At 35.5% G+C, this 22,024-nt stretch overlaps 2 protein-coding genes across 2 annotated transcripts; one reads left to right on the top strand and one right to left on the bottom strand.

Annotated features, from left to right (window-relative positions):
- The first annotated feature begins 1,005 nt into the window (after positions 1-1,005).
- On the top strand, positions 1,006-4,565 carry LOC123203702 (single-stranded DNA-binding protein, mitochondrial). Its single transcript, XM_044620153.1, has 6 exons — positions 1,006-1,202; positions 1,795-1,973; positions 2,513-2,721; positions 2,821-2,921; positions 3,638-3,703; positions 4,134-4,565. The coding sequence occupies exons 1-6, from the start codon at positions 1,130-1,132 to the stop codon at positions 4,148-4,150; spliced, it is 645 nt and encodes a 214-aa protein (XP_044476088.1). The 5' UTR covers positions 1,006-1,129; the 3' UTR covers positions 4,151-4,565.
- A 909-nt stretch (positions 4,566-5,474) lies between these two features.
- LOC123208388 (DNA polymerase zeta catalytic subunit) lies at positions 5,475-21,965 on the bottom strand. The gene is made up of 28 exons (XM_044625866.1): positions 21,692-21,965; positions 21,261-21,343; positions 20,867-20,924; positions 20,706-20,755; positions 20,510-20,622; positions 20,322-20,364; positions 19,744-19,812; positions 18,703-18,858; positions 18,429-18,600; positions 18,221-18,312; positions 17,709-18,128; positions 15,791-17,201; positions 15,655-15,705; positions 15,241-15,512; positions 14,398-14,540; positions 13,512-14,103; positions 13,022-13,168; positions 12,668-12,943; positions 12,475-12,582; positions 12,055-12,260; positions 11,580-11,883; positions 10,813-11,430; positions 10,543-10,709; positions 9,059-9,712; positions 8,561-8,678; positions 7,923-8,275; positions 7,514-7,612; positions 5,475-7,187 (listed from the first exon to the last, which is right to left on the bottom strand). Exons 1-28 carry the CDS (start codon positions 21,810-21,812, stop codon positions 5,948-5,950), a joined length of 8,136 nt encoding a protein of 2,711 aa, XP_044481801.1. The 5' UTR covers positions 21,813-21,965; the 3' UTR covers positions 5,475-5,947.
- Positions 21,966-22,024: the final 59 nt, after the last annotated feature.

Raw genomic sequence — 22,024 nt, 5'->3', positions numbered from 1 at the left:
AATTTTTTTCGGCAGAGGAGGAGGATTATAACTAGTGCTAGCCATGTTAATTTCTTTTAAAATATTTTTTCCAAAATAATATTTTGATTACTTGTTGCTTATATACGTATATATGTATATCTTTTGCATGAATTTTCACAAACTATTTCTATGATCGGCTCATGCAAAATAGTTTCATGAAGTATCATGTTTTGTTTATTTTAGAAAACTCTAAAGAAAATAAACAGTAAAACTACGCAAATATTCAACACAAAAATACAAGTATTTACATGAAAAATCTAATGTGAATAAAACCACGAGCACATGAGCACTTAAGTTTAGCTCTATCTAACTTTATGGCAAACAGTCTTTATATTTACTTCAATATAACTTTTATATCAAACTCTAACCGATAGGTACTCAACACATATGTACTTGTTGATCGTATATCTAATAGTATAAAAATAATAGACAAAGTATTTCAATAAAGTTAATGATTTCAAACTTTATATGCATAATATTAATCAATATTATAATAAACTTAACAATTTCTAACTTTATATGAACTATATTGCATCTGTTATATTATTTATTAAGAATCAACATGTAATATTATTAAGGGTGTACATGATTCAAATCAAAGTTTGCTTGAGATTGAATCGAGTCGTGAACAACCAATTCAAAACTTGACTCAGATTACTTAAATGGTACATATACAAAAAAGAGAAGCCGAAAAAAAAAATCGTTCAAATATAAAAAAATTGTTAGAGAAGGAGAAAAAAATTACTAACAAAGTGAGTTCCAATATAACAATGCCAATAGAATATCAATCTTGAATTAAACTTAAGTAAAAATTCCTTTATTTTGAGGTTGATTCGATTCAAGCCACGGGGTGATCCTAGCTCTATCTTGTTTGGATACAATTCCAATTGTAGACACGTGGGTGCATTTAGTAAAAAAGTACAGTTCATGTGGCCCATAATAATAAATGTAAGGACCTTTGATGATCCACCGCCCAACAACGGATAAAACAAATCGGATCAACGTATGACCCGACTCGAACAAAACCTCTTAAACCCTTGCTCTCCCCTTTCCTTTCAATCTCTTTTACACAGCACTTGAAGCGATCAGCTAGTTGTCTGAACTGAAAATGAATTCACTCGCTGCTAAATTTGCCAAGTCATTAAGAGTCTCTGTTCCTGCTACGCCTTTCTCTTCACTAGGTTTCTTTTTTACTATCTTCTTAATCCAATAAGTGAAGTGTTTTTGCTGTGCTGTCATTGGTTGATGAAACTTGGAATTTAGTTGCTTTTGTACATGAGTTTCTATGGGTTTAGATCAAAAAATCATTTTGAATGACAATTATTTTGATATAAGTATCTCCTTAATCCAATAAGTGGAGTGATTTTGTTGTGCTGCCATTGGTTGATGAAACTTTGATTTTAGTTGGTTTTGTACACCAGTTTTCTGGGTTTAGATCAAAAAATCATTTTGAATGCCATATTTTATGGATATATGTTGGATCCCTCTATGTAATACTTGTGGGTTTTTGTGTACAATTTATTGTGTGCATGGTTTTGTGGAATAATGAAACTAACATTTTTTATGGATGTAATATACATGCTTCATGTTTATGATTGGAGTATGCGTGTTTGACTCCATATATCTAAGAAATCCACTTACTGACTGGGAATTTATGTCAAAAAGTTTATGCAGTGGATTTTCTTGGATAAAAACGGTGAACACGTATCTTGAATGATTAGCTTTTGTTCTAAAATGTTAGTAATTTGTTATGATATTGCATTTTCATGCTAGTGGTGGGTGTGCAAAGGAGCTCAAAGATGTGGTATTCAAGTGAGTCTCTTGATGACAAAGATGGTCAGAAGAGTGATGAAATGGAAGAAGAGTTTGATGATTATCTTGGTGTAAAGCCTGAGTTACAACCCCATGGTGTGAATCCTAAAAGGGGTTGGAATTTTCGTGGTGTGCATAAGGTAATTAATGCAACTTTATTCTTTTATAAAAAAATTAGTTTCTTCAATATGAATGATGTTTAATATGTTTTCTTAGAATTAGATAGGACAGTTGTTGATATCGCATGTTGCTATTGTTGAAAACTAAACCTCTTATTAGTAATGATGGTATCAAGTGATAATTGGGTAGTTTGATATGATGATTATTTATCTTTTCAGTGATAAATTTGCAATGAAGATTGAATAATAAGAAGCCTTTAGATTTCACTCATCATTTTAACAAGTCATGACCTCTTTTATTTTGTTTCCTGATATCTCCACTATGTTTTGAACCTGGAAAATAAAAGTTTATGTTGAATTTGTTTCAATCATTCTGTCTTCATTGAAATTATGAACTTTGTGATTGGGAAGCTGAAATTACCCTTAAGAGTTTTGTTGTTTTTTCTGGGACCTATTCTCCAATTTCTCTGCATGTTAAGTATGGTTAGAAAAAAGACATAGGTTGCCTGCTTTTCATTTTAGGTGAAAATTTTAACCATAGTTGTAGTGGTTTTGTGCAGGCAATAATATGTGGAAGAGTTAAAGATGCTCCTGTGCAAAAAATATTGAGAAATGGCCGAACTGTAACCATCTTTTCAGTTGGAACAGGGGGGATGTTTGATCAAAGACTTGTAGGAGTAGAAAACTTGCCAAAACCTGCACAGTGGCATAGAATTGCTGTGCATAATGAATCACTTGGGGTGTATGCAGTTCAACAACTTGCTAAAAAGTAACCATCCATGTCTTAAGAAAGCCAATTTTTACTTATTAAAAAATGTAGACAAAACTTTTCCTTTTTTTTGGTCTAATTAATGGAGATTTGACACAGCTCTTCAGTTTATGTTGAGGGTGACATCGAAACCAGAGTATACAATGACAGCATTAATGGTGAAGTTAAGAATGTCCCTGAGATATGTGTTCGTAATGATGGTAGTTGCCTTCTGTTGCCTCTTCTTCACTTATTGATATATGCATCTTTTTCAGGAAAAAAATGTATTGTTTTCTTAACGCTATTGTTTCATAATGTTTCATGCTTACTTCCTTTTTTTAGTGATAAGCTCTGATAAGCAACTATTTCTTTGATTTTACCTGCAAAAATGGATATGTATTTGGCTTAAGGTAAGAAAGTTTGCATGAAAGTTCTGACAGAAAGAGGGATCTGTATCTGCGAATCTCAGCTGATGTTATATGGAGATGATGAATACATTGGTCTTGCATAAACTTATCCTCCTGTATTTTTTATTAAAAATTCGGTTTAACTGCAATAAGTTTGATCTATGGTTACATAATTTAGTATTTAATTTCCATTAGAATAAAGAAAATATTGGTTCCATTGTACCTAGTAGTGTACTGTTTTTTATACTGAAAAATGGTATAGGGATACGAAATAGATTACCGTTATTATTTGTATCGATGTACTTTTGTGAAGTAAGAAACATAACCACCCTTAATCTCTTTTAATATTTGTATTCAACATAGTTTAACACTATCTTTTAATTTCCTATTCTGAGAGGGTATGGTGGATACGATGTAGTTTTTATCCGCATGAAGTAATTTGTAGACTGCTGGTATGCTTAATATACTCAACTATGATGCCGTAGATTGCATGGTTCTCACCAGATTTCTTTCTAATTTATCTCCTGCAGGGACAATTCGCCTTATAAAGACTGGGGAAAGCATCAGCAACACCAAAATATCCTTTGAGGATTTGCGTAAGTTCCCTTATATCACCAATGTTTGCAAATGATGACATGACCCATCATTATAGCTAGGGGTGAATCTGAATTGAGCTGGCTAGGATTGAATCTATGACTCGGTTTGAGCAAGCCAATTTTGAGCTTGAGCTCCAACTCGGTAGCTTAGCTTAAAATCGACTCATTCGTTTATCCAGTGACATTGTTTATCCCACTAACAATATTATTTACCCTACCGGTAATACTATACACCAGCTCAAACAAGCTTGAACTGACATTATGCCTTCAATTAGAGCTCGAGCTAACCCCAAACTCGATTAAGTTTGAATAGAATTTATCCTTATTTACAGTATCTTTCTTAATAATGCTATTTCTTCCCAAGTAGGAATATCTGGTAGTAAAATTTTCACTTGTAATTTCTCAACTGCGTGATCTATTTTACTGACAGGAGAAGGATTGTTTTAACTGAAAGTCAGTAGACACATTGTTGGAAAGCTATTTGTGGAAAGAGAAAGCAGCTGGAGCTTCTAACTTTTGTAATAAATACATAATTTCAGGCTGTCTAATTGCAATTGTCCAGGACAAATGATTGTTTAGTTGTTCATTGTTTCTGTTCATGACATAGTTTCAGGTTATCTTTTCAACCCATATTCTATCCTCTGAAAGCTATTATTTCTGCCTGCTCTCCCTTTCCCTCTTCTTATTGTTTCAGAATGAAAGAGGCAATTTTATTGAAGGGATTCGATACAATAATTGTAAAAGCCAGTCTATCAGTTGGATTAGTATACTTGCAGAATGTTTTGTGCCCCTTTTGGCTTCATTGTTTTACAGCTTAAGGCAGTGTGATTTTTTTGGTAATCAGAATATTCATTTCAGTCTTGTTGTTGATGTTAGAAAACAAACACTTTTTATCTCTATCAGGGGAATCTGTTATTAATAGTAATGTTTTGAAAACCGGGTTGGAAGGGCCAGTTTGACTGGAAACTGTGAGCTAGTCCTCTCTGGTTATGTTATAAACTCAGTTTGGGCTTTGAACTGAGATGAATTGCGGATGAACTAATCCAAACCCACCGGTTAATGATTCAACAGATGGTGTAACCATCAAACCCTTATGCTTTATTTTGAATAATATTTTTAATATTTATTTAAACATACAACAAACGGTTGACGTGGATTGACCATTTCACTAGGCCAATGTCCTGTTCAAGTTTGAAACATTGATATCTATTTTTTTAGCTTAAACTCTCTGGTGAATAGAGGGACTTCACCCTATTTTTTTCAGGGTAATTTGTAATCCATTCTTGATACAAAACCAGTGTGTGATGATGCGCATCCTGATGCATATGTAGTTTATTTTACATGCAAAGGGTGTCAATTTTTAACCTCTAAACCTAGCCTACCACTATTTAATTTGGATAGAACTTGAATAAGATTCAATTTGAGATAGATTCGAATTTTAAAAAATCAGTTTAAGATTAATGAACTGATGATTAAACTTAATTTAAACAAAGTCTAACTCAAGATAGGCTTAAATTAGTCAATTTTTGGAGCAAAAAACTAAGGTTTAAACTCAATTAAATTCACATTAAATTCAATTAATAAACAATTAATGTTAGATTTGTGTTCAAGTTTAACTTGATATTTAATTTGAGCTATCTCAGACGGAAAGTCTGGACTTATATGAGTGTTTTAAAATTTGGACTGTACCAACCAGTAACTAATAGGCCATAATTCTGCCAAGTTAGAAGGTGAAATTTTTTTCAATTATTGGGATTTAAACCAAACCATCTAGAAAAGAATAGGAATCACATAACTCAAATTTGAGCTCAAACAGTTCAGATCGAATCTAGTATTACCATTAACAATCAATTTCATTGCTACTTGAAAAAAATTATTCTTCCATTAGGCATGTACGATTTGAGAAGCTTGAAACAGAACTTCACATGTATAACGGTTGCTTTGCATGAAGAAAAAGTTGGAAATTTACATAGCTCGCCAAAGTACCTGAAGTTTCTGTAAGTGACTGATCCAGCCACCACTGGGCAACAAAGGTGGTGGTCAGGAAACCAGCAAAATTTCCACCGTTTCATCCGATACAGGGCCACAACATAGGAAGTTATCCAGCTTCTACAATCTCTAACCTCCAGAGTCAGACTTTGACAGTATAAATCCATCTGACCACTTGTTCGAGAGATGGGTAGAACAGTATTGGCTCTATGGCCAAATTAACTCAGAAAACAACCAGTCCCGTAATGCTGAAATCTATCTCTCTATAACGCGCCTGCTGTTTTTAAATTCACTGGCATCATTGTCATCTCTATTGTATTTGGTAGACCGTCCATGCTGTGGATTTCCATATACTTCTCGTTTAGGCCCCCTGAAATTCCTTGAATCACGCCCTCTGTCACTCGTTCCCCGGGTACCATTGCCATCCCGCTGAGGTCTTCTAATATCACTAAAACCATCAACAGAAGACTTCCTTCTGTCACCCATCTTACCATTGGATCTGAATTGTGTATCTCGAACAAATTTATAGTTGTCATGACCTTCAAAAGTTTTTCCTCTTCTGCCAGATTCTATCTTGTTCCTACCAGTTCTGTTTCTATGCCAGCTGCCATCAGTGTCAGATTCTGAACCAGAAAACGAATCATATTTTGTATTGGAGAATTTCCTCTGAAAATGCCCACCAGAAACTGGTTTGCTGCCTTTCTTTCGGCTGGATATAAAATCGTCCTCTAAATCATCATCCAAATCTGAATTTAGATCAAATTCTTCATCTGAGCCGAAACTCAAGCCCTTGGATGAACCTGTTGGACCTCTACCTCTATTTCTATGTCTAGAATCAGCAACATGACTGGATTTCCAGTGGGGATGAACTGAAAGCTCATCATCAGTATCAAAATCCAGTTCATCATCCTCAGAGCCAGTAAAACCTGTATTTCTATGCATGGGCTTAGCCCGGCTATTATAAGATGGAGAGTTCGCCCTGCGGCCAGCATAAAAATTATCAGAGCCCTTATCTTCAGCTTCAAAAAAATTATTTGTAGAAGCCTTCTTCAGTGAATGATTATTCTGAATGTCTATCTCATAACTGTCAACGTCATCTTCATCATCAAAATCATCAAACCCTAATGCCGGCCTGTTACTATCAGGATCAGAAAATTCTCTCTCATTGGCCCTTGGAAACCTGCCAGCTTTATTGAAATCATCCTCATGACCTCTAAAATTTCCTTCAAGAGGCAAACTGCCCATAGGAGAGTCTTCACTTCTTGGAGAATCTGCATACTCAAAAGCAGCAACGTCTGCCCCATCTGATTCATCGTCATCAAAGTCAAAATTCCAGGCATTTGAAACATCCGGCCTGCGGGCAATCTTCTCCGATCTAATTTCAGGATCACGTTGCTGCTTCTCTAGTATTTTATTCTCAATAAATTCATCAGGCGGACGTTTGCAATCACAATGAAAACATGCCATATTTCTTCTATAATTTAAGAAGTTGCACCTGTGATAGCATAAGGCCACAAGTGAGAAATGTAACAGATAATTTCTTGCTGTTATCAAATTGCGTCTGTTTCCTCAATAAATCAAACAACCCATGATTATATCTGAAAACTCTTGCAGAAAACTAACAATCCAGCACAACAAGATACAAGCCTGGTTATCAAAAGCAAATGCTATACTTAGTAGCTCACTACTCATGTATTCTATGCATATTTTCAAAACCACCTGTCCTAGAGTTGTAGCAACCACAACACCACACCCCCACCCCCCGAACTCTATATTAGAAAAAAATGGAATATATAATGAACTCATGCATTGGGAACTTACTCTGGGCATTCCCATTCTCCTGGAAGCAATTGTCTCTTTGGCCTCTTGGCATCACATTGTAGACACACTGTATTCTTTGCAAAATTCAAGAAATCACACCTGAGACCAACAATCACCACTTTTAGAAAATCACATATTGTAAAATTTAAAAAGGATTTAAATTCTACCATCAGGAACACTATCATCTATTGCAGGGTTCAGAATTGGTTTTAGACAACTTAACAAAAGCCCATAATATGCCTATACCTAAGGTCCGTGGATAACAGTTCAATGCATCTCAACCAGGCCTGAAAGTAAAAATGTGCTATGAAGGTATTCTATATTATCATTTTAGCTTTACTCTGAAAATTAGTACCCACGTAGATTGAAATAATGGCCATAAACAAATGCTGATTAAGAAGTCACATACTTGGGACATAGCCAATCTCCTTTTTTCATCTCAACGTCATCTCGTCCAACTCGTTTTTTTGGTGGTGGAGGTGGTTGCTTAACTTTTGGAGGAGGCTTCTTTATCACTGGAGGGGGAAGATTCGGATCTATTGGAACAGCACTCAACTTGACAATCTCATGAAGCAACTTACGGACAACATTCTTCACCGACTTCTGTTTGAGAAGGGACTTATTGACCACTGATCCATTCACAGAATCAAAACCATAAGTCAATAGAACACGTATAACATCTACAGTACGAGCTTCATCTTCTTTATTTGTAAGCAGATATGCTATTTGACAGGAGCTCCTCAAGCTGCAGGTACTACAGACCTGGTACAGAACAGATTATCATATGTGAAAAAACATTTTAGACTCAATTTGATGGTTTTTAATATTCATTTCAGATGCAATAATTCTAATCATGTACATGTAATCAAGTGATGAAGTCCATGATATATCATTTCCTTGCAGTACAAAACAAGGCTAAAAGTTACAAAGCTAAGAAATTTAAAGATGCAATGAAACCAAACTTAGAAAAGGCATGCATGGTAAGTGATTAACGCCTCTTAAATGAGGAAACTAAGCATCAAATTTCGGAAAAGAAGTAACACTTACATCTCCTTCATCAAGGTGGGCATGCTTCCTCAATAGCTTAGCAGAGAAAACCACCTTCTTGTCAGCACTTGGACATCCGTAGCCAACCAAAGTTTGAATATCGTGTCTCGCCAAGGACCTGAAATCAACATTCTGTCAAAGCACATTTCAAGGAAAGTGATATCATCACAAACAATGCTACAAATCAAATGCATTTACAAAGTCAGCCATATAATAAGATATTCAGTCAAGATTGTTCAGTGAGATTAAAAGCTTTAACTAAAAGGATCATAAAGCTAGTGCTGTCAAACACTGACACCCATTTCGGTCAACTAGTACTGAATTACTTTTTTTTTCATTTTGCAATTAACATTATAAACTAAAACGACAAATAGCAATTATAAACACTCACAGGGTCCTAACTGCAAACATTTAACTACCAATTTCAGTCACAACATGACAAGCAGAACCAAAACAGTTTCAGTCATTTCAAAATGCAGAGTTTATCAATCTGCATACCTCAAGATATCGAACCGGTCCTTCCCAAAATTAAGACAAGCAGTCTGAACAGTTCTGAAATCAGTAAAATCAATTCCAACATCGGTCTCCTCAACACCATCATCAAATCCCAATTCTTTCACCATTTTATCCTCATCTTTTCTCCGATGATCAAAGTAGTTCTGTTTCACCAATCTCTCCATCAATTCAATCCACTCCGGCCATGGATGAACCAACTCCACCTCCTTCACCTCCTTTCTCACCAATACTTTCTTTTCAGCACAATAACTTTCAGGTTTTTCTTCCACACCAGAAACTACCTCCGCGTTTTGCACCTTTTGGGTCGTCGTCGAATCCTGGTTTTGCTGTTTCGATTGGCGCCAAGCGCGAATTCTTTGTAGAGTTTCGTCGTTTTCTTGTTTTTGCTTCTCGATTTGGTCAATTTGATCAAAGATGAAGCTCATGCGAGCGGAGAGTGAAGAGGGTTTTGTTTTTGAGTCTGAATGGGAGAGTTTTGGAGATGGAAGTGGAGAGGTGGAGAAAGATTTTGTGGTGAAGTACAAACAGTTAAAATGGGGTTTAGGGTTTTTGATGGTTTTTAAAGAGAGACAGAGGCGTCTAAGGAGAAGAAGAGAGAATGGAGTTTGAGCCATTTTTGAGAGAAACAGAGCGGGACTAGTTATGACTATGAACAAAACCCTCCACGAAAATACTGAATCAAAAAGGCCTCCAAGCTTAAACCCTGAACCGGAAGTAAAAACTTTATACTTGTTGGGCTCCAATACGAGTACCAATAACGCTGTTATCTTTCAACTTTGGTTAATTTAAAAAAAAATACAAACATTAGAAATTATATAAATTCTTATATCTTGAAAACTTTTAAATAATCCTAACTTATTATATTCGGTAAATATTCATTTATTCATAATAATTTAAATTTTGACAACTCATTAATAATAAATTAAACCATGTAGACCTGGATTATACCGATTGCTCAAACCAATTCGATTAAAATTCAATGATCGGTTCAATCTAGATCAAATTTTAAACCAAAACAATTCGATGGTTGCAAAGACCTCCTCAGCCATACCCTCAATCAACAGTTCTACCTGGTTACACATTATTATCGTTTTTATTTAATATGTTTTAAGATTTTGTATTATACCAAACTGGCACTTTGATCAAGTTAAAGCCCGATCCGGATCTAAAACATTCGTCTAACATATTTCTAACGCCTTCTTGTCTTGGACGTTTAATTTATTTGGACTCACACACATTTCAGAATTGTAATTTATAATATGATGAAATAAAATTGAAACATCGAACAAATAATTTTGACGCTATGACAATAAAACATATAATCAATTCGACAAATAGACAGCAGACATCAAAACCTTTAGTCCTGTAAATATGGAAGCTGAGTGGCAGGCTTTGCCTTCTATTTTCTATATTCTTTGTGTGTTTTGTTTTGCTTTGTGTCCTGTGTAAGAGCTCAATTTCAAAACCATTCAATCATACACTTTGGGTACAAACCTTTTTCTGCAGCAACTGCAGAAAGAGCCTGAAGTTCTTTCTGAACTTTTCGCCTCTCATAAAACACTGAGCAAGCGAGAGAGGTGCATTTCACTCCACTTTCCAGAAGCCAGTCTCCACCTCCGCAATGTCGGCATATCTGCAAAATAATTGAGAGATTTCTTTAAAAAGTTTTGTGAAATCAGCAAAAATAGTTGGTTCTTCTCATATGCAAAGTAAGCATAAGTTATTAGAACACTTACAGAGGCAAGGTGTTGCATCTCTCTCTCTAGTTTTGAAGTCCTTCCAACTATAGCAGTTGCAGCAGTGGTTTCCTTTCGTGAACATTTACTGCATAGATGAGCTGATGCCTGGACTAATTCACCGCATAGAATACAATGCTTTGAGAAATAGTAAAAATCGATTCTACTTCGCTGCAGATTTGTAGTGTATACAGGACATTTAGCGAAAGCTTCCCTGCTTGGTCTGGGCATTTCTAGAAACCAGCTGTTCAGGTCAGCACCAACTAACCCAAATACCCGCTGCAAAGCTGGTATTATCTGTTTGTTGATGTAATATAAATCATTTAATCTATACCAGGAATCAATGGCCAAAAGATCCAATGGATCCACAACCATATCAACCAGACGAGCCCCAGGCTCCCCATGAATAACAACATAAGGTACTCGTTCACCATAGCACGGTTCTGCCCTAGGATCTGCTCTCATTGCTTTGGTAGCCACAATTGCTGCTGGTGGGAGTGATGAAGAAGTCCTCATGCTGTAGGTACCTAGGCGAACCTCTTTGGCAAATACAAAATCCTGAAGAGACACCCTGCCTGACAGAATTCGTGTCCACTGTCGCTGTAAATATGCTTTAACCTTGTACAGTAAAAATATATTGTCCTCAAGACATAGCAAATAAAATCCATAAACGAGAAATTCCAGCAGTTTCTCAGAGAAAGTATGAGGGCATTCTCTGTGATTCAAGGAAAAAAGATAAGTGCTTCCAAATACAGAGGAAAATTTACCTCAGAAATGTCCTGATGATCAAAAAACAGTCTCAAAGATTGCTCCATCATTTTTGCGACAGCTGCACAAGTATCTCTGCGAACTGTCTCGATACCTTTAGCATCAAAAATCGGCTCAGTTTGGTCTGGGTTCTCATAACTGTAACCAACATACCGTTTCTTAGTTAGGAGGAAGCACGGATGATATACTTTCTCCATTTTTAAAGTGACTGGATTTGGATTCATTGCAGTTACTGCTGAAGCAATTTCCTGCCCAATTTGAAATGATTCTTTAACACTCCGCCCTTTGAGAAGGACAAACATGCTGCATGGAACAGAGAATCAATCCTATCAACCTTAAACATGTATTAGAAAGTCACAAAGAAATGAATCAAGAATATGTAGCATGATCCTTCACAAAGAAAGTTTCTCTCTCCAATCAATTAAAGTCCACTCAAAGAATGAATATAGGAAAGACTTCAATTTTACAATATACCTGTCAGTATCACCATATATAACCTTAGCTTTCAATTTATCATTTGAATTTACAAATGAAATAGCCTTCTCCAGCGTTCTACGACCACACTGAACAATACTGTCAGCAAGCTCTGCACAAGGCATTCGACCACTAAAGCCAGCGGCTGTATAACCATATGTCACATTTGCTATCAGCTTCAAGGCAAGCTGTCTTGCATTAAATATCTGAAAAATCATTGAAGAGAGTCAAATCATGAAAATATGGATATTTAAAAAACTCAGTCACAAGTGCAGGTCCATCAATGTCACTCCTTGAAACAGAGATATTATGTATATGCACAAACACAAGAAAGGAAACGAGTTAAAGAATACACTTAATAAGCTTATATTTAAGAATATGCTAAATAATTAGCTTATATTTCACTCTGGAGTGTAATACCCTGTGAAGAACTTGCTGAGAAGGAACCAGTTTCTTCATTGCCTGCTTAACCATTATTCTAGTAGATAATATTTCCTCCAATAAGCGAGGAAGTACGCCTTTACGAACCTGTAAAATGAAAATCAGATAATCACCCTAAGTTATAACATAATTGGCAGCAGAAAATCAAAAAGAAAAAAACTCAGTGTGTTACCTTTGAAGGAACATACATAACACCATTTGGGGTAAGCAGTATTTGATCTTTTAGATCACACAAAACATGTGACTCTGGCGAAAAAGAACTAACCCCAAGAGTATTTTCCTTTGAAGGTACAACTTTTCCAAGGCATGTACTATAGCAAAGGTTATATGCAATTACCATTGATGGATAAAGAGACTGGAAATCTAAAACCACCACTGGATCTGCATAAAAACCAGACTCCGGTTCCATTACAAGAGGTAAACACTCCATTGCAGGTTGAGAAGCAACCTGGATATACAAGCAATTGCTTAGTGCAGGAAAATAAAGAAGAATACACAATAAAGTGAAAAAAAATTTAACACTAACCTGATGATTTCCCGGAGAAATGGCAAGGTAGTTTTGTGAGTGTGCCAATCTTAGGAACATTGATTCAACACGATACTGTGAACCTCTAGAGAGAACAGAAAAGAAATCAATTCCAAAGACACGAGCAAGTTCCGATGTTCGATTTACCTGTAAAAGCACTCAATTCCACAAAAGAACATATAAGTATTAGTAGCTAGAAAATTTCAAACAAGATGAAAATAAACAATTAGCAGCTACATGCTTTTTCTTCTATAACTAAGTCTCAAAACATCTACATGAAGCAGGATATCATAAAATTGTGTTCTTTGTTAACTAGCAATACTGCTTTATGAAGCATACCAAAGATCAAGTTTAAGTCCTAGACCTGCCTTTCCCTGGACTCAATAAATTATGCAAGGACACGGTGAAGAAGAAGAAAACAGAATTATGATGCCACTAAAGAAGCAGATAACAGCTGTCCGTTAAAAATTACAATTCATGGATATCGTACCATATCAAGTTGATTCATAATCTCAAGGTTCAATTTTGCTCTCCCCACCACATATTCAACACATCGATACCTTGCTCGTCCAGGACCGCTAGAAAACCATTTTGACAGTACTTTATAAGGAATTGACGGTGTTTTCCGCCTCAAAACAGCTTCTGCTACAGATTCAACTGTGTACAAATTAAGCTTCACTTCACCACGCATTAATCGCCATACATTGAGGACAATTCTACCACCAACATGGACTCCACTAGCATGAGTTCGTCCCCATTCATCCTCAACTATAGCATCTTTAAGTATAACAGAATCCTCAATTACAGATTCAGGAACCAGATTATCTGATATTACCCTCTGAGAATTTTCTAAATCTTCAGAAGCTCTCTTAGATTCTAATGGTGTACGCGAAATATCATTAAGTAAACCTATACCAAGATGTGCAGCCCTTTCTGCCAAAAAACCAAGAGAACCACCTTGTATGTCCCAGCCCATTAAAATATCTGGATCGAAAGAAGATAAAATCTTAATGAAGTGGCTAAATATATGTTTCTCTTCAGAGAAAGTAAACACCTTGCAGTCAGGAATTCCATCAAGACTCCTGCAAATTGAAGTAAATAAGTATAAAAAACCTAAGAGGACAGGCAAACAGATAACATTTAAAGGCATAGGTAAACGTTTGTGGCATGAATCACAAAAAGTATCTAAATAAGACATTATTTTTTAACTAAGCATAAAAACACCAAAATCAACTGTACTAACTTTGGTTTCAAGAAATTCATAGATTTTTCATTAAAAAGGTCCAAACAATCACTGGATACATCAAGCGATAATCACAGTGTAAAACCAAATGAAGGCAAGAGAGACTGTCTACATCAGATTAAGATTCTCATACCTCTGATGATATCCAATATTACTTCGCAAAAGCACATAAACTTCAACGGCTGAATCATTATCATTTTGGAAAGCAGCAGCCACCACATTGATAGCATCATATTGAGGATTAGGTCGGAGATCTCCTCTAGATTCTGCTTGAACCTGCCAACATGTGTTGCACTCAATTTAGAGATCAATAGAAGCCTCCAAGCGAATGTTGAGTATACTAGTATTTGTCCTCAACATTTGAATTATTAAAATGGTTATACATGGCAAAAACCATGTAGATATATGCTTGAGCAATTGTAAAGAAGGAAAACCATGCATGTCCAGTTTGCAAAGAAACTTAAAGAAATGAAAGTAGGAAGTCCAACTTACAGGACAAAAATAACAAACATAGACAAAAACCAAACAAAACAAACCATATATAAGTTTTTTTACCAATTTACAGTCCCTATATTTGGTATAGAAGATAACAAGGGTATATTGGAAAAGGACTAGTAATTGTCAGCTGAACAATCAGATGATCTACAGCCAGAAAACACGAGGAAATATTATAGAAAAATCATAAAAAAGGATTTTTGAAAGAAAAGGATGCATAAGCCTTAATTTAAATACAAAATAATGTGAAGCACGTAAACTTTATAAACAAGAGCATGTACGTAAGCTTATACAACATGATTCATTTACACCGGCATCCACATCTATTGCAATGAACTTTTACTCACTATTCCATTCACTTTTGTTGAATCAAGTAGTCCACTAAAGTTTGTAAATCTGCTAAAGTTTCAATGCAATTTCAAAACAATTTCTTTTGGCCAATACATGAAACATAATGAATCTACACATGGGAATAAATTACCTCCACACTTAAAATTGTAAGTTGCTCACCAGCACCAACACTGGCTGGATCCCGGAACCCAATTTGACTAAGAGGAGTGGGCTTTGATCTCCCAACTGGGCAGGATATCTGAGATATATCTTGCAAGCAATCAGTGCATGCATTTACTTCTGCAATATGGCCTTCACTCTGTGACATCACTGTTTCCTCATTCCCAACAAGATTGAATTCTGCATTGCTAATGCCAACACTTTCTTGATCCACTTCTTCCAGTACAGGCCTCATATCAGAACCTGGTTCAATCAAAACCTCGTCACAATCATCATGCAAGAATCTATATGAACAAATCAGAGTACTGGAATGGCCTGCAAAAGGTTATGAGCATTCAACACAGACATTCCTAAATAGTTTAGCTCAATGAATGAAATAGTTCACCTTTTGGAGATGAAGGCTCTGCAGATGCTGCATTTATTAATCCTGAAGTGCCTAAAATTCCAGAACCACAATTAAACATGTAAACTCAAAACAACAAAGCAGTTCTATGATCTATCCAACAAAATCTAGTAGATACCTTCATTGTTATGTAATAGCCATCTACACACACAATCCACAGAAGGAGGAGACAATGCAGGTGTCAGCATGTACAAGCAAGAGCCATCGTTCAAATACTGAATCGGAATGCCAACCGAAGCTTCTTGTTTACTATTTGAGGTACTTCTGCTCATGTAGTTTCTCTGCAGTTCTCCACCGGTCAGTTCCTCATTCTGCATAACCATTGTGTGCATGCCCACAAGTTTCTCATTAGCAATGTTATGTACCTTTTCCATGGAAGTTTTACCTTCATAGCCAGGAGAAATTGACATATGAAAACAGCTTGAACCATTTCCATCAGTTTGCTGCAATATCTCATCACCCAAGTGTTTAACCTCAGTATCTAACTTCAAAAACTGAACATCAAGTAAAGAATCAGATTCAGAAGTGCAGACAGTACAGTTAGTAGCTTCTGTTGAAATTGCACCAGAATTAGACTTTTTACCATTATCAATTTCACAGTGGCCTAACATAACTGCAGATTTTTTAATCTCCATGTTAGAAGGCCTTGATAAATCCTTTTTCCCTCTATCCACTAAAGAGATACCTCTACTAGCTAGTAGAGGGCATTTGTCGTGGTCATCATTTTGCAATATATTGAAGTCCAATTGTTTTGGCAAGAGAGAGATATCTTCTTTTCGTTCCCCAGCCAAATGTGCTCTTTTCACCCTTATAGACCCATGTTCAGGTGGCTCAAACCTGCAGCACCGTTTCCTTCTCATTAAGTCACGCACAGAACATCCACTTGAAGTAGTTGCTTCCTTTGTATCAGGGGCATCTGGATATTCACTTTTCATCAAAACATCAGAACAATTGCCCATCTCATTACCAACCAAGAATCTCATAGCTTCACTGTTGAAACTCGCAGAATCTATGTCATCGTTCACCTTTTGAGTCGTTGAAAAAGGTAAAGAGCCCCACAAAGGATTTCTCGTGTTATGCCTACTAGCAAAGCTTGTGCCAGTATCCCATGGTACCAGATGTTGAAAAGATCTTTCAGATTCACTTCTCATTTCTTTTTTTGATGAATCTTCAGCTGATCCAGCACAAGGAAGCAAGTACAGATCATCACTAGAACCATCTACTTGTGGGATTTTTTTCTCCAGTGAAGTTTGAGGATGAGTTCTAGAATCAATAGAAGAAGAAGCTCTTACTCCCAGACCATCAAAGTGGGTGACATCCACAACTGAATCAAGAATGTCCTGGCACTCCCTCTGTGATTCTCTCTCATAATCAGTATTAGCTTTATCTAGTACCTTATCAATGGTTGCTTCAGGCAACAGGGGACTCAGAATGGTCTCACGAAGAAGTTCATCATCAGAATTTATATCTTCAGCAGCCTGAGAACTAGCAAGCCACTTCAGAAGGCTTAGTAATTCTGTATCTGAAGCCTGCAGAACATGAATTCTGAATATAAATGAATCCCCAATGGTACATTCAGGATATACATAAGGCTGAAAAACCTCCAGCAACTGTAATAACTGCTAAGGGAGATCAAAACCGTAGAAATAAGCATCCATCATCATTTGCTATTATCACACACTTTTGCAATGGTATAACAACCAAAAAAAAAAAAATCAATAATCCAAAATAGCAGCAGATATTCAAACTGAACTCCGTATCTGTAAGCTAATTTATAAACATTTCACTTATTATTTAGAAAAATTAAAAATCGATTACAAACAAGATTCTAATATAGCACATGCCTAAGGAATTAAATTTGCATAATTTCCTAGTAACTTGACCAGGGCATTTGCAGCATGACCTTTCAAAGCTAGGGTAGCAGAAACACCACCAAGTCACATGTCATTAGGCATTTGAATGGTCATGTGAAGCATGTCATTTGCCAATTAAAAATTACTAACATCCATTAAATCAAAACATGTAAGAAAAAATACCTTCTGAGTTGGTGTTCCTATCATTTGCGATGATTCCATATTATCTGCAGATAATACTTTGTGGCATTCATCTATTCCTTTGGAGGTTATTGCATACATTTCTTGATTTAGTAAACCTTGTGATGACAGAGATTCAATAACGTTTTTTCCTTTCAAACCACTCAAATGCTCTGGATCTGAATTCTTAGAATGGACAAGTCCTACTTCAATCAAATTTTCCTCATCATCTGTACTTGATTTCACAACTCTCACATCATTCTCAAATGAAGAAATAATTTCATCTCCACCACCCCACAAATCCATAAGTTTATTCTCAAATTCAAGATCAAGGGAGAGAGTTTTCAGAACATCCCGTGCAAGTGGTTTGCAAGGATCAGGAGGCATAGCCGTTTCACACATCCCAGTCCGTTCGTACTCTTCCTGTCAAATTTCAGGTAAACTAATGAATGGATAACAGTAAGGAATTGAAAATTTTACATATCGGAAAGCTAACAGATTAGCCAAGAGCAAACCTCCCAAATTGGAATGAGTGATTGAACCATTTTGACATCAGAACGGGTTTGCGAGAGAGATGTATACGTTATAAATTTTTTATTAATAATTTCTGCGGAACCACAAACAGTGAACTCTTTTACAAAAAAAAAAGAAATGACATAACTAAAAAAGGAAAGAGAGATAGAAAAGAAAAGAAACATGCATAACATTTAAAGATGGACAAACCATCTATTGTTGCATCTCCCTCAAGCTCACATAGACTTTGACGTTTAATACAACGAATGTCTGGATCTGATGACCCATCAAGTTCACAGGAAAACTGCCAAAACCAATCACCTGGAATTTTGGAATGCACCCAAAATGGAGAACTTACTGTTGCACTTCCACTCCAATCTGCCTAATGCAAATTTTCAACAACAGAATTACACAAAAGATTTAAACATTAAGTTACGCTTATGTCTATCAGAAAATTATTCGGACCATATTATATAAAACTGACCTGAAAATCAGCATTTGATTGTTTTGACTTATCTATCTCCTTTAAATGTTGACTATTGTAATTAACTTCCCTTGGAGAAAAAACATCTGGTACTGGATGACGGAACTTCACCTTTGACAGATGCAGATGACCCATTCCATACAAGTTATAATCAACCTGTAAGCAGAAGCTTAGGAATTACAGATATGATAATGTAAATAAAGAAAAGAAAGAAGTATTTGAATAACTAAAAAAGTAAGACCAAGCTATATGCGACAAAGTATATTATGGTACACATGGACAAACTTTTCAAGATTCAATTCGAAACTGACATCAACACAACTGATGTTATAAGATGAGATTAAAGATGCCCAATGATTTAAATCTCAAAACCATTACTAAAAATGCCATGTAGACAGTGTTTCTTCTATAATAGCTCGAGTCACTCAGATGGCTCTGCATAAACAAGTAATCAAGTGCTGTGGTGGACTGATACAAAGAAGGACATCTTTGCACACCCTATCGAACAAGATGCAATGAAAATATGGCAACCAAGCAAAGATGAAATGAAAAACATGGTCACAGATTTTTACAGCTAGAAAAGCTATAACCACCCTGAAACTGCAACAAATTGGCAAACACACAGTTTTAAGCCATTTCAGCATGCTCAAATTTTGTGGAATGACTATGTCTAACAAAATGAAGTCTTGACAAGATTATCATCACTTATAAAATTCTCCCAGCCATCCACTTTTGAGAATCTTAAATGAATTGTTTGTAAACACTGGAAAAAAGCCAGCAGTCCAATAGTAACAACCACACAATGAACTTCATAAAAAAGATTAAGAGTCATAGAAATACTTAACATATGAACAAGGGGGGCAAAATATTTATGTAAAAAACAAGACAAATTAAGTAATAGGAATTAAATGAACAATACTCAATCAATATCAATCACAAGACATAAGACATCAACATGAAAATTTAACTAATTATTGCAAAAATAATTAAGAATAATTAAAAAAAACTCCACCAAAATTATTTCAGATGAAAGGTATTTACAAGAAACTGAAGAAGAAAGGGAATATGAGATTCATGGGGCTGCAAACTCTTACCAAGAACTGCACCTGCCTGAAAAACAATTCAGTTACTATGATCAGAAAAAATAATTTGCTTATAAATCTCTCAAAATGAAAATATGAGTATATCCAAACACTGGAAATAAATTTCATGATTAACTCCAGCCAATCAGCTCAACCAAATATCCACAATCACTTCATCCAAAGGGTCACAACTCTAAGCCAATCTACTCCTGAATTTTTAAAAAACATTCAATATGAACATCATCTACAGACCACACTCAGCAACTCCGCAGCAATTTTCTAATTCATAATAAAGATCCTCCACAATCTAGAGCAGGGGAATGTCAAAATGAGAAATGTCAACATGTGAAACTTAGGAAGCTATAACACGAAGTATACTGCACAGTTTAAATCAAAGAGAAGAAAAAACAAAAGAAACATGTCAACAAAATGGTTTAAGTTAGAAAACAACCACAAAAAGAAAAAATTAAAAAAAAAGCGAGAAAAAAGAATATGCAGTAAACAACTAGAAGTGAGCAGAATGTCCAAGAATTATACCAGAAGGAGATTAGCAGCACGAGAGACATCATGTGGATAATAGCTTGATGTTTGTCAAGGAGTTTAATAACATAATCTTGGAATATCATCAAAGACAAAACAACAATAGCACAATGCTATATTTATTTTCCTTTATAACCATGCACCCCACCCCACCCTTCCCTGTGCACAATGCAATACTTGGATACAGGTATATCTTGATGAATAGTTCCTCAGATGAATGGTAACCGTAAAATCTCCTAGCTCGTACAAGGCTACAGCTATGAACGTGCTGACGTTTTGAACTAGCATTACCCTTTGCCTTTGAATTCAAACCAAAAATATTCACAAACCTTATTAACAATAAACCACACAAACTAATAATAAGGGAAGAGATATACTTACCTTCAAGGCTTTCTCCAAACCAAGAGATACAGCATTCACACATGCATCACCTACAAAATTCAACAAAGAAAAAAATGTGTTTCAAGCATCATCTTTCCAAATGAAAATTGAATTTAAAAGCAAAACACAAAGTAAAACCCAAATACAAGCACGCATTCTACCTTCTTGGTTTGATTGAAGTGGAATATCAGCACATGGTACATATAAATAGGGTAAAGCCTACCAAAAAAAAATGGATAACTTACTCCAGAAATTCAATATAAATTAAAAGGAAAAATAACTAGCAATTCTCCCATTGCAGACCACAATCATCCATGGTCAATGAGTCCAAATAATTTTTCAGGTAGACTTTGATTATGATAACACACTGTCAATCCCCTCCCATTTATACTAATTTAAGTTAACATGTAAAGAAAAATTACTACTCTATGCTACCAAACACAGTGCATAGATAAAACTTTAAAATGCTACTATTTGGAACTAACTGAAACTTCAATGTAAATGCAAATTGTAGCAACTCGCAACATTAAATTACTTAAAAAACAATAAAATTACTCGATGAACATGCAAACACGTCTTCTGCCCAGCTGGGGTTGATCCATAAATCCTTATAACAGGAACTTCGTTCACCTTCCCGCCTTAAAAATTCAAAAAATTATTAATACGATATTCAATTTAAAACTAGAAAATTCTAATAATTAAGTGAATAAAAAATTAGAAGAAAAAAAAGCCACAGATACAGAATTGCTAGCATCTTAATTCAGTTTTAAATTAACATTACAATCAGGCATCCCAGCAACAACAAATAGAAAGAAAGATATTTGTCATACGTTATCGTTTTAAGTTTCCAGTAAATTTTTATAAATTTATTTTATTTGTTACATTTTCGCGGCAAATGAACAGATCAAAGCTAAGAATTAACGAAAGAAAATTGAATGACTGGATATTTATATTGAAATGAAAACAGAATCGTTTCGCATTGGAACCTTGAAAGCTACTATAGCAGATATCGTAGCCAGGAATCGGCGGTGCCATGTAATGATCGATGGAGACGATTCGGAAACTGAAAACCTTGCAGTCCGGCTGCGAATCGGTGGTGTCGGTCATCTTTATTTACTATAATACACATGAATTGGAGTATGTGAAGAAGGACTGTTCCTGTAAAAAATGCTTCGAATTATTTGGCGCCAGATTTTAGGGGTTTAGTGGGCAGAATTGTTCGAAGAAGAAGATTTCAGATTTCAGTAACTTCTCTTGTACTCCGCTTGATTTGACAGACCAGACCATCACTTATAAATGTATTTTCAACTCTGCCATTA

This window comes from Mangifera indica, chromosome 2 (genome assembly GCF_011075055.1).
Source record: "Mangifera indica cultivar Alphonso chromosome 2, CATAS_Mindica_2.1, whole genome shotgun sequence".
Classification (NCBI taxonomy): domain Eukaryota; kingdom Viridiplantae; phylum Streptophyta; class Magnoliopsida; order Sapindales; family Anacardiaceae; genus Mangifera; species Mangifera indica.
The sequence above is the reverse complement of the archived record's forward strand: the minus strand, read 5'-3'. Positions and strand labels throughout refer to the sequence as shown.

What these genes read in the sequence shown, in the direction of transcription:
- LOC123203702 (XM_044620153.1), top strand. Translation starts at nt 1,130, where the DNA reads ATGAATTCACTCGCTGCTAAATTTGCCAAGTCATTAAGAGTCTCTGTT. An exon ending in TACGCCTTTCTCTTCACTAG is followed by an intron (nt 1,203 to 1,794) that starts GTTTCTTTTTTA and finishes TTTTCATGCTAG; the next exon opens with TGGTGGGTGTGCAAAGGAGC. An exon ending in GATATGTGTTCGTAATGATG is followed by an intron (nt 2,922 to 3,637) that starts GTAGTTGCCTTC and finishes TATCTCCTGCAG; the next exon opens with GGACAATTCGCCTTATAAAG.
- LOC123208388 (XM_044625866.1), bottom strand. Translation starts at nt 21,812, where the DNA reads ATGACCGACACCACCGATTCGCAGCCGGACTGCAAGGTTTTCAGTTTC. An exon ending in GCTATTACATAACAATGAAG is followed by an intron (nt 15,706 to 15,790) that starts GTATCTACTAGA and finishes CTGGAATTTTAG; the next exon opens with GCACTTCAGGATTAATAAAT. An exon ending in GGAGAATGGGAATGCCCAGA is followed by an intron (nt 7,188 to 7,513) that starts GTAAGTTCCCAA and finishes ATGCTATCACAG; the next exon opens with GTGCAACTTCTTAAATTATA.